The following is a 13,431-nucleotide window of genomic DNA, read 5'->3' on the forward strand; positions in this document are numbered from 1 at the left end:
CTTAATATTCTTTTATATAAAATATATATTTTACAAAATATTTTTTACTCTAAAATTAATATAAAATCAAAGCCATATATCTAACCAAGTTGTGTTCCAAATTTGAAGTTGATAGCACAAAACTTGAAGTTCCCATGAGATTTTGTTTAGGCGTAATACCAAAAATAGCCACCGGGTGACATACATTCCATTGAATTTAATTGTATGCATTCTGCGTAACAAATTAATACATTTCTGTCCAAATATCACTTCTGTCACAAAATATCGAACCTTGAGACAATATTTTGTCAAGATTAGAAAAGGTTTTGATCATAAATTATGAAACATGATTACGCCCAAAAGGGGTGGAGACAGATAAAAGAATTTAGAGTACCGTATGGTAATGCAACGTCCAATTTCAAAACGGTTTTCACAGGATGAATTCTGAGTTTGTAAGCTTTCAAATGATACCTAAATTATGATAACTACTAAAATATGTGATGTAATAAAAAGGCGATAAAAAAGATAATATTATATTTTAGAGGATAATATATATTATACTTTTTAGAGGATAATATTATTTGATATTTTTTTATTGAAAATACTAGATTATGTTTTATTATGAACTTTTAGCATGAAAACCAAAGTTTAAATTATTAAAAGTGAAGTGCGTCGAATTTTTGTGACAAACGCCAGAACTCCTGTTATGATGTAGATTTTTTGAGGTGCACTCTTGTCATAAATTCATCTATTACTGTTCCTACATAATTTGTAACAAAAAACTAAAATATGCTAAAATATCTATTTAGGAGTCTTAGACCTTTCCAACGATATATAGTCTGTCATGATTAGATTAGGATTTAACCTTTTTTATACCCTAAACAGGCAATGACTCAGGAGTCACATATATTTAAAAACATGCTAAATAACAACAAGAACAACATATTAATTAATTTTCTTCTTCAGCACCTTAACACAATGTTCACAATTAATGTTAGCAGTAATATTATTATTTTTCCAGAAGAAAAGTAAGTTTAATATATATTTACTTTCCTCAAAATCTGAATGTCCTGCACCACCGGTAGCCAACATGGCTACCGGTGGTGCAGGACATTCAGATTTTGAGGAAAGTAAATTTAGGTCAGGCTGACTAATTTATCACACAAAAATTGAAGCAAATCATGTGACCAGCATACTCAAGACAGACCAGGCTGTGATAAATGATAAAAGGATTTGATGAAAAAATCGTTCTTATGCCCCAAAAAAGACAATAAAAACGATGTGACTCCCAGGTCACGTTGCCTGTTTCTTGCCTTATAACGGTTAAGGCAGCTCTTTTTCGTATATTTCTGTTTGATACACTCTGTACCATCAGCTCAGGTAGTGGGAAGTCAATGGCTGCTTTCTGATTTACTTATTTCCACATCTGTCTCCAAACTCCATCACATGATGTTCACAAAGTCACATTAACTGACCAAGAACAAACACAATGCTAAATGAAGTGACTTCCTGCCGTTTAGTGCTGAGAAAGTTATTATTCATTAAGCTGCCATTTAGCTCAACTGACTTCTGCATTTGACAGTTTTATCAATGATTACTCATAAAATGTATCAAGTGCATCCAATTATAAAGTGTGAAACTAAGAATTGCAGTGTGAGTTGAAAAAAACAGTAAAACTATAGGCACAAAAAGCTGCAATGTTTCCTCTATACACACAACAACACTTTTTGTTGTATGTGGTCACTCTTACCTTGTGGTTTGACATGATAAATAAAAGAGTATTGCAGTTTATTCACAGGTTCGCCCACAAGACTTCCTCTTTAAAGAGGCAGAAGGTCATCTGTTTTCAAGTTAATGGTAAACTAATCAGCAAAGTCTTTGGAGTTATAATAATAATTAAAGAAGTGAAAAGATCCATTGCAACTTCTTCTGCCTGTTAGAATCCAAGAGAGACTTCACACTTACATCTTATTTTCACACTCATTTTCATGCTTGTTACCCAAATGTTCTTCTCTCCAGAGATCTAATTTAGAATTGTGCTTTTTCAATCCCAGATGTTGTTTAGTTTCATAGCATTGAGCTTATATGGTTTATAGTCAAAAGTCCACTTACACAAATGTAAGTGCAGGGCCATCCTTAGGGCGATGGAACTGCTGCGTCTGCATCGGGCCCCGCGCTTTAGGGGCCCCGCGGTGTATGCGAACGGACCGACCGAGGGTGGCCCCTGTTTCCTCCAACTTGCACTGGGCCCCGCCCCATGAGTGGTTTTGTATGTTGGTTTTAAATTAGAATATAATTATAAATTCTGTCTTTACGATAGAACATGTTATTTTTCATAAATGTCAAGTTGATACAAGTTGTAACACAAACAAAGGTTGCTGCCTAAAATTTTTAAGTATAATCAACCTGAATGTTTCAGTCATTTCAACTTAAATTACATTAAAATGACTTTTTTTTTTTTTTTACATTTCTTAACTTATTTTGATGAGTTAAAGCAATGTAAAAGACATGTTGTCATAACATTTTTTTTTTTTTTTTACAGTGAACATGTTTTAAATATTATAAATGTATTAAATACAATGTTTGTTGACTAAAACAATGGTTTGATATTTTTATACCTTTTACATTTTGTCGTTTAATGAAGTCTTTTATTTCAAACAATTATTTACTATTTAAATGTTGCTGAAAAGCCAGTAAAGGCTGATTCTATTGGGACAACTTAAATTGGGGCATGTTGGCTCAAAAGCCCAACATGTGTTCAGTGACCCAAAAATTTATTTCCTGGGCGGTGGAAATGTTCGATCAATTTTTTTGTGGCCAGTGATTTAGTGATTTTGACTTTAAAAACGAAACCAGATATATTTTCTGGAGTAAAAAGTGTAACAACTAGCCCCATCATAGCCCACAATCAGCAAAATCACCCCGATCTGAGTGACCTCAAAGCAGATAAACACTCAAAGTGTTTGAAATGAATGCCAGTGAAATATCTATCCAAGTGCTGGCAGTGTAAGATGTGTGGCGCTTCTGATGATCTAGAGAGGAGGAGGAACAGAATCAACAGCCTCCCCTCAGCGCGCGCGCACGCACTCACGCGCTCATCCATTCTGCACTCTACACACTAATTTTGCGCGCTCAGAAGTGTTTTCACCGGACATCTTGGCGCAAGTGGCTTGTTTTCTTCTGTCCTCCAGCATGACTTCTCACTCTTGATACTGAGGACTGGCTGGAATTTACGCTAACGAGATATTATTTATGAAACCAGCAAGAAATAAACATGAACCTCGTGAACTGTTTGGCTCTTCTCTTAGTTTGGCACGCGCACTCGGTAAGTACCTGCACCGGTAAGTTAGTTATGAGTTTTTCCGCCTCAGGTGTGCGGGTTTCAACTGTCAAAATGTTTTCAGTACATATGTGATTTAGAGTGAGAAAAACAATCACATCAAATGCGAGTTTTCTTTAGCTGTGTTTTTGTATGCTGGTTTCAAAGCATTTCCATCTTCACAACCACAATGTCTGTGAATTGTGTCCGCAAAACTATCATATTTGGCTACAGCTACTAGTAAACAACAGTAAAACCACGCTAGCGTGTTTCAGACAAGAGCTATATAATGATAGAATATTTAAATTAAGAGGATGAACTGCTGTTCTCAGGACATGTTTGTCAATTGTCACGTGTTTAGTTAGCATATATTTATAGTTGTATGCAAATTATGGTCACTCTTTAGATTATGGTCCAATTCTCAGTATTAACTAACCATTAACTACGACTTTTGCCTGAATAAACTCCGAATTACTGTTATTCAGAAAGGTAGTTGTTAAGTTTAGTTACTGGGTAAGACTAAGGGATGTAGAATATCGTCGTGCAGAAATATGTGATTTATAAGTACTAATAAACAGCCAATATCCTAGAAATATGCATGCTTTACGCAACTAGTAGAATTGGATCCTAAACTAAAGTGTTACCCAATTATGAATTATAGATATATTAAATAAATAGTCATGATATATCAAATGTATTTGATGCGATTAAAATGGTACAAAAAACTTTTCTGCTCTAAAACTGATTAAATTTTCATGTCAACTTGCATATCAGCTTATGGTGGTCAAGCTGGTTCAAGAACATAATTGATGGTTTGTTATTGGTACAGGTTGATCTCAGACCTGCTGGACTGCCAGCTGAGCCATTATTGAAAAATGCTTGGTCAGACCAACCTGACCACAAATGACAAGCTTGGACTATATAGAAACCATGTCAAAGCCAGCTACTATCAAAAGAATAACAAATAGGCTACCTTTAACACTAACTGTTTCATGAATCATTTTGTGGTAATTGCTTTAATTTTTAAAAAGCTTAAAATAGGCTGTTTAAAGTCAAGCTATGATGTGACAATAAATCCCATTATGACATCCCCAGTTATTGGGGTGACAACATGAGTTCAATAAACTGTATCTTTTTTTTCTTGGGCACCAACGTTAATATTCACCAAGTAATCAATAGTTATTTTTTAGTACGGTGTGTTTATAATGTATAAACATATACCTGAGAAATATTCAAAAGTGTGAAGCCACAGTCTCCTCTTAATGCAAAAAGTCCGATTTAAAAACAAAACAAAACTGAGGTAACTCAGAAAATGACAGCCATTAGTGTTAAAAGTGCTTAATTTCTATTGGCTTATTGATCTTCACTTTGCATCAACCTTCAGTCTCTTAACCTTCAGTCAATCAGACCTTCAGCTCTCAGTTCTGCTTGTACTGGACACTCTTATACAGATTTAAATTAAATTACAATTTAAATGAGTCTTTTAAATATGCTAAAAAGAGAACATAACAATGTTTTAAAGAGAAGTGGGTCAGGGCTATTCTAGACAGGCTCTCTGTGGTGATTCAGGTGTTTCGCCCAAAGGGGTTTCACGAAAAGATTCATCGGGGCAAGAGCTACTCAATTTCTTGCTGTGCAGTGTAAAGCTGGTGGCTTGCAGACAAATTAAAAGCTATATGCTTTTTTGAGATTATACTTTTTAAACATTGGTCTCCTAATGCACTTTTACGGTTATAAAGCCAAAGAAAAAAATAATAAAACATAACACAAAGTTTAAACTTTGGATATATGGCAAAAAATTGCTGTTAGAAAATACACAAAAATACCAAGTGCACTAATATTTAAGATATGTTATCTTATGCAGTTGTATTTCTAAGGTAAATTCATCTTGTTTTAAGGCTGTGTAGATATTTTTCTGGAAAAGATACTGATCAAAAATAGGATTTTTTTCCCAGTGTAAATACCAATGTCAAAGATAAATAGTTTGGATATTGCTGGAAAAGCGATGCACCATATAAACTTATATAAGCTATTATTTACAAGCCCTGTTTTTAATCTCATTTTAAATAAGCTTAAGCTTATCTATTCAAAAGTCCATTTATCAGTTACTTATCTTGTAGATCAGCGAGCATCTCTTTATGACCTTAATTAAAGATCAACACTGTGTCCATATGGCTGTACCCCAGAGGCACAGATACACACAAACTCAATCTTAGTATATGCTGCAGAAATGTTCAATTGTAGCATATGTATCTGTGTAGTATGTCTTCTACAGGGATTACGATACAAGATGATGTGTTTTCCATTACAGTCTTTGTCATGGATTAGTATTGAGAATGCACATAGGCGTAATTATTTTGTGTGTGCAGCAATGTTTATATTTATACAAAATAACAATTTTTCTTGTTGTACTACTTTTTTTTTAATTTGCAGTGATTTGTAAAGCTCATGCAATATCTGCCCCCAAAAGCCACTAAACTAGGTTTTCAATCCGTGGATCAAGAGGTATCTTCAGATACTGAAGACATATTACACAGAGATCCTATCAAAGCTCAGAGAGGAAGTTGTGTGGTTGTGCTCTATTAGAATTCAATCCATTCAATCCCTGACCAATTTCATGCAACGACATTTAATGGTTTTTTGTTTTTTGTTTTGTTTTTTCACTACTCCTTGTCCTCTTGGGGTTTGATGGTATTGCATCGTATTTATGTGACAGGCTTTTGTGGTGATGAAAAATTTAGTGGCAGAAAGAACAGTATTTTCTTTCAGTCTAACCTTTATCCCCAACCTGTGCTATAGGCAAAAAATGACAATAATCCAGAAGATATTTTTCTACTAAATACTTTAAGTAATCATTTGAGCAGTCATTTAAAAAATAAATAAATAAAAAATCCACATTGTTTATGTGGTAATAACACAGCTTTTTGTGTGGAGCACAACTGTTTAAACAAAGCAATAAAATCTCAGAACGCTTTTGACCTTGAAATGCATTTCTTATTCTCGTTAATTACCTCAAAGTGTGAGAAATGGAAAGTTGGCTTACAAACTGATAACAGTTGCACAACTGCTTTTGACCTTAAGCATGAAACCACACGTTCTCACTTAATCAGATGATGACATTTGCAAAGTTTCATGCTTTCCAGCTGACCCACTTCAGTTCAGTAAAGGACTGCCAGAGTCCAGATTCACATCTTGCAGATTAAATCATCTTGACTGTGTCAGAAGAGAAACATAGTAGCACGAAAGCAAATCGTCAAGCCAAAGAAGAGTAATGATGTTCATCATGTTAGGTTTAAACTTGAACGGTCACACCATTTTTGTGTAACATTTCAGTCCAGAAGCTATCTGTGCTATGATTCGTCATAGTTTTCCGTGAACATAAATGACCAGCGACTACGTTTCGTTTAAAGGAAATTTCCTCCATAACCTTCAAATAAATCTGTAGTCTAAGTCTAAAACAACTTATGGAAATGAGTTTGTGGTTGCAGTAACTCCAGTGGGATTTAAACATGGGCGAGCAGGAAAGTGTGTCACACATGCACAGTAGTACAGCAGGGTGCAAAAGGATGTTGCAAACAGAAGAGTGTGACTGAGTGACATTACTGACACTGAAATTCAAGATCACTTTTATTAAAGATGAATATATATATGAGAAAGACCGGGGCAAATCACAAGGGCTATAATATAAGTCACATTTTTGGGTTCTCTATGAGTAGTTGTTTTTGTTAGTTTCAAATGGTTAAAAATCCTCAGGTTGGGGGAAATTTTTTACATTGTAAATGTTTATTTAAGTTGTATTATGGCTTTTAAATGTTTTAATGTTTTTTGTTGATTAATTACAATATTTGTTGGTCAAAACAAATAGAATTATATTTTTTATTTGTTTCATAAATGTTTTACTGTTTAAATATTGCTGAAAAACCAATAATAGGCTGTTTAATAGCAGGTTTCATTGTGACAGCTTATCCCATGTAATAACCCCATTATAGGACGTGGTCTGTTATTAGAAAATGTCAACTTATGATAATTTTTACAGAAAAAAGAAAAAGAAATTCATACTTTATTCAGCAAGGACACATTAAATTGATTACAAGGTATAGTAAAGACATTTACATTATTACAAATATATATATATATTCAAATAAATTCAGTTATTTTGGACTTTCTATTCGTCAACAAAATATTAAGCAGAACAACAGTTTTCTAATATTTATAGTAATAAGAAATATTTCTTTAGCAGCAAATCAAGCATGAATGATTTCTGAAGGATCATGTGACACTTAAGACTAGAGTAATGATGCTGAAAAAATATTAAAATATAAAACAGTTCTTTTTTTATTGTAATAATATTCACATGTTTTACTGTATTTTTTAACAAATAAATGCAGATTTGGTGAGCAAACCTTTTAATAGTAGTGAATGTGTCAATAGAGAAATTAACTTGAAAAAATAATAATAAACTAGCAGTATTGACTATATGGTATTTAAAATGACCTTTTCACAGAAATGTTAGTCATATTTACTTGAAACATCCTTTAGAACTAAGTTTAGAAATAAGTGTCATTTATCTGATTATCTGAACTATTCATCTCATTTTTACATTTTTGCATCCCCGTCACTTAGTTTAGAAAGCGTCATTCTCAGGTGGAAGTGTTTTACATGTTTATTGCACCAGATGCTCCCCTTTCAACTACAAAGCCTCTATTCGTTTTCCCAACAAATTATTTTTGAAAAACATGTCAATTCCCATGAAGCAGAAGAATGAGTCAGATATGTGCCCCGGCGACCGACTGCTGTCGAGACTCTCCTCGCACTTTTCTCACAAATGTCATTAAAATAAGAAGTGCAAAAGGAACACTCTTGAAGCTCATTTGGATATTTTTAGTAATGCTGAGATGTTTTGGATTCAGACTTTTGGTAATCCACATACTGAATCCATTCTCTCTCAGTGGAAGCTGAGAAATCAACAGAAAAAAAGAAGTGAGAATGTCAAATCTGTTTTGGACTGTAATTGCTCTCAGCCTGAGTTAATCTCAGCTAGCGTGCGTTTGCTCTGACTGTCATGATCCAGAATAATCCTGATACAATCACTCATATCATTAGCTTGTGTGGTGATCGTTCTAGTTGTGATACAGAATGGAAAGCTCTGCTCAGCTGAGGACTCTTGTCAAAGATGTAGCTGAAGATTTTGAAAGAGATGAGCAATGACAGACTTAAAGTTTAGGCTTATGTCCTGTTCTGATTTGAAAAAACCCAAAGCCAAAGTGACTAAGAGTTCACACGTAGCGCAAACACATAAGACGTACAAGGTGACCTTGTGTTTGAAACATTTGGGTTTAAAATTATTTTATCAAAATACATATTCTTACGATCTTTGATGTCAAATAGAATGTATTAGATTGTATTTTAAAAATTCTGATTTTAAATTCTAACTGCCATGATTTTAGAGCATTTCCCCCCACATTTATAAAGCAAAAACTATCCATGACTGAGCACCAGCCAATGAGATCTTTAACCGAAGACTTCATGTGACTGGTTAATTCCCTTGATATCATTACAGTTCTTATAATAGAGGATTTTTAGTCCATCATTTGAACAGGCTTTGTGACCGCTCTTTGATCACGCTAGCTTTGAATCCAACTGTGTTGATCAGTCATTTCAGATGATGTCACCAGAAAGCCATCTCAACTGAGTTAGCAATTCAGCACTGCCTTCAGGTGACAAACCTCATGATGTTTATGTAGATCCCAATAAGCTGGAGGGTACATGTCTATGCAAATATATATTGTCACTGAGACCAGGGTTATTATAGTTTACTAAAGCTAAAACAATAAAAAAAATTATGCAACATTTCTCATATTAATTTGGTTTAATTTAATGTACAAAAATAACTTAAACTGAAAAATTACTAAATATTATATTTATATATAATATTTAGTAATTTTCAGTTTAAGTTATTTTTGTACATTAAATTAAACTAAATTAATATGAGAAATGTTTCAGTAATATATATATATATATATATATTACTGAGTAGATTTAAGTTGTCCTACTTTTAAATGTTTTTTATTAATTGCAATATTTGTTGGTCAAAATAAATATTTTGGTATTTTTGCTGTTTAATTTATTGTTTTATGTTTCATAAATGTTTTACTGTTGAAGTATTGCTGTAAAACCTATAATCGGCTGTTGAATAGCAGGTTTCATTGTGACATCTTACCCCATAATGACCCCTAAAGCTGAAATAAAAAGGAATAAAAACTAGACATTCAAAAAAAAAGAAAAAAAAAAAGGGCAAAAACACAAAACACAACTAAATTACTAAACCTTTAAAAGTAAAAGTAAAATGGAAAATATAAAAATAAAAACTAATTTAAAATCGTATTATAAACTATAATAATATATCTCAGCGATACAAAAACAACACTGACTGAGACGTTTTTCACTTCTTGGATGACAGTAGCATTGAGATCATACGGTTGATTTTCTTTCCTTTGCCCCTGAAGGTCAGCGGGAGACATGCAAACTGTCACTTTCTGTATGAGCTGCAGATGGCCGAGAAGGAATGTTTGGGCATACTGGCTGACGACTTTCCTGCAGACACCAAAGGTAATGTATTAGTGCATGTATGTGTGCACATGCACGTTACATCATCTTCTTAATCCACTTACCGCATCTGTTGTGTACAGTATGTTGGATGGCCAGAATGTGAAACCGCATTTCACTAGCAGGCAAACATTGTAAGATGAAAGTGTTATGTGTGTTTGTATCATGTTCCCCACAAACATTACAGTGAAAGAAATCTGAATGAGCTCTCGCCACATTGTTTGTCCTACATAATCAGTTAATGTCTCAATGTTTTTCTGTTGGTGTGTAGCAATGCTCTGGCAGATGTAGAATCACATTTACTATTGGCTGATAGTGGTTGAGTTGCTTTTGGCTCCAGCTTTTAAGGTCAATGTTGAATGTGATATTTATATTGTCTGGATAGTTTGGTGCAGGGATGACATATTTTTGTAGGCATATTTTCTAATTTCATTAATAATATCATAATTTGTGTTCCAAAGATGAACGAATGTGTTACGTGTTTGGAACAACATGAGGGTGAGTAATTAATGACAGAATTTTTATTTTTGGGTGAACTACCCTTTTAAGTGAGTCTGGATGAGGTAACAGAAGATAAAGATACTCGTAGTTTTATGATGAGGGCTTTCAGATCCTACTTTGAAGCTTTTACGATCCCAGATGTTTTAGTGATGACTTGTGTTACTGATGCCTGTGTTTCAAAGGGCCTTTAAATATTTTCTTCTGCATTTTCCCAGCTCGTATCATCTCTGGTCATTGGCCGTAATCATACAGCCCTCGGTCAATAACCGTCAGGGACCATATTTAGCATTTGTTTATTTATGTGACAATTCTAATGTTAAACAACTACATTTTAAACACAAAAGAAGCCTAAATCGGTGTAATCAATGTGCAATCATAGACAATCTGTTCTTTATTTTATTTTATGTTGGTTTTGCGTTGTTCTACATGCTTTGCATCCACTTTAGAACAAAATCAGAAGTGTGGGAACAACACTGCTTTGTTTGCCTTGATGACAGCTGTATGGTGTCCATCAACGGACAGATGTTCCAATTAATGGTAATTATTTGGCAATAAATACACACAGGTCTTGACCAGTGAATGGGTGAAATGAGTGATGAGTCCCTCTGGAGATGATTGCGGAAAAAAAAACGAAACGGTTTGGACCACTTAATATTTCCCAGATTTCTGATTGTTCATAAAAGGGCAAAGTGGACTGAGCGCCGACCAATCAGAAGCAATGTTTACTGCGTCTTAAACAATGCTTGGTGAGTGACCTGTTTTCTCTTAGTTTAGCCTTCTTATTTTCCCTCAGAACCGACCAGCTGTTTCAGAGAAGACACAGCTGTTTAAATTAATTGTTCCTAAAAATGAAAATTATGTCATTATTTACTTGCCCTCAAGCTGTTCCAAACCTGTGTGCTTGACTCTTCTATTGAACACAAAAGCGTTTTTTTTTTTTTACATACACACAATACTGTTAAAGGATTTGGGGTCAGTGAGATTTGTTTTTAAAAGAAAATAATACTTTTATTCAACAAGGATGCATCAAAAATAAAGATTTGTTTTTACATTGTTTCAAATAAATGCTTTCTCTTAATCAAAGAATCCTGAAAAAATGTATTATGTTTTCAATATTGATAATAATAATAAATGTTATAATGTAAAATATTTGGTTACTCTTTTCCATATATAGATTGAGCAATTGGCATCTCAAGTTCCAAATTGACAAAAAGCGCCATGAAATTGTTATAAAACTTATAAGTATTACTCATGCATTATATTTCAAGTTCAAGTGCTATATAGTATTCCAGTATACCATTTTTTTTGGTGAAATATCCCTTTAGTACACAGAAAGAACTACATGCCCTCATTGCTGTGCCGTTTCTGAAAGTGTTTGGAGTTGTAGATGACGATGGATGGGGGTGTGATGTCATTTTCAAACCTCTTTGACCATCTTTCTATTTATGTCCAGACCTTCACAAAACATTAATTTGACCATAGATGCTGGAATTTGTCCCGTCCCTGTGGGCTGGTCTCAAGAGATTCAATGACTTTCTCCTTTTTTGTATTTTTTTGGTTGTACTGTACCTTTACTGCTAAATGAAAGGCAAATTAAATGCATGTTCCATGCAGTGTTTGTGGTGTGTGAGAAAAAATGGCCAGATACACTCAACTCATAAAAGACCGTCAAGAACATTGGTAAATGAATGCGGATCTTATCTTAACCTAAATGTTTCCAGATTCCTGTCAAACACATGTCAAGTTTCTCACGTGCAGTGTTGCGGTAACTTGTGTTGAAAGTTCTGCTATTTCAGCATATTTTTCACAAAATGTTTTGAGCTTTTATTTTGTTTTCTATGTCTACGTCCTTACAGGTTGCAAGGGGATGTGGGACAATATTTCTTGCTGGCGCCATGCCGATTTTGGAGAGGTGGTCGTCAATACCTGCCCCGCTGCCCTAAAAAGTTTGTTCACCATAGATGGTAATTTTTACTTTAATATTTGCAAACTGTCATTTATACATTTTAACATGATACGGAGATCCAAAATCGGTTGATACTGATAATTAAAAAAAAAAGTGTAATATTGGTCTTTACAAAGTCATTTGGAGAACCACTAGATGCCCTTTTGAAGATACCTGTTAAAGGAACTTAAATATATATTTAAAAACTTTCTCTTTTGGGGTTACATTTGGAGCAACATACGGTACGTTGACAGTCTTTCAAGAGAGGAACTTTATAAAAAGGTGTAAAGATTTTCTCCAAAGGGTCTTACCAGTGTATATAGGAACCTAAACAGGTTCTCTCGTGGCATTAGGCTGTAAACCCCTATTTTGAACTTTAAGTTTATAATCAGTTCAGCTCTCAAGTGCACAAAGCAGATATGACAATAATATGCTGCTATTATTTTCAATTTGAGGGCTAGTTTCTTGTAAAGCAACAGAGTGAATTGTGCTGACGTGATTGTGAGTGTGAGTAAATTAATGAGTAAGGGAGTAAACTGAAGGCTGGATTGAGTGAATCATGTCTTTCCCCTTCTGCTCGGACATGCTCATTGACCCGTGGACCCAAGCCGAGGGCACAGAACCAGCACACTCGTTCTACCCCACAGAGAAGTTGTCCGTCAAGCTCCAGAGTGTGGGAGTATACGTACAGCCCATGATTCCCCAATCAGTCTATTTCCAGCCCTTTCTAACCTGCTGGCACAGAGAGGTCACGCAGGAACACATGAACACATGGTGCCGCTGGATATCCACAGAGGATATCCACAGAGCCAAATTAGCTCAGAACATCTGGAAACACATGCTGACCTGTGGTTTTATAGCACACGATTATCATTTCCAATCAAGCTTTCTAATGTATGGCTGAACTTTTCTCAGATGAATCACTGTCATCATCATCAGCATCATCTATGCTCCATTAGCTGTTACCACAGATATTATCAGCTGTTTTTTTCCTCCGCAAAGTAGCTCTCAAAAAAGCAACACATTGCACTTTCTCAACCCAGTGTTCAGAGGGATATATTTTTAATCGTTTGACAGAGGT

General features: G+C 34.4%; 1 protein-coding gene across 1 annotated transcript in view; it reads left to right on the forward strand.

Moving 5' to 3' along the window:
- The first annotated feature begins 3,064 nt into the window (after positions 1 to 3,064).
- Positions 3,065 to 13,431, forward strand: part of vipr2 (vasoactive intestinal peptide receptor 2) — a 30,633-nt gene continuing 20,266 nt past the window's right edge. The window contains exons 1-3 of the mRNA XM_084102103.1: positions 3,065 to 3,304; positions 9,805 to 9,907; positions 12,262 to 12,369. Of these exons, the coding sequence (XP_083958229.1) occupies positions 3,254 to 3,304; positions 9,805 to 9,907; positions 12,262 to 12,369 (262 nt within the window). The 5' untranslated portion in view covers positions 3,065 to 3,253. The remainder of the gene's footprint in view (positions 3,305 to 9,804; positions 9,908 to 12,261; positions 12,370 to 13,431) is intronic.

This window comes from Abramis brama, assembly GCF_963993115.1.
Source record: "Abramis brama genome assembly, chromosome: 24".
NCBI lineage: Eukaryota > Metazoa > Chordata > Actinopteri > Cypriniformes > Leuciscidae > Abramis > Abramis brama.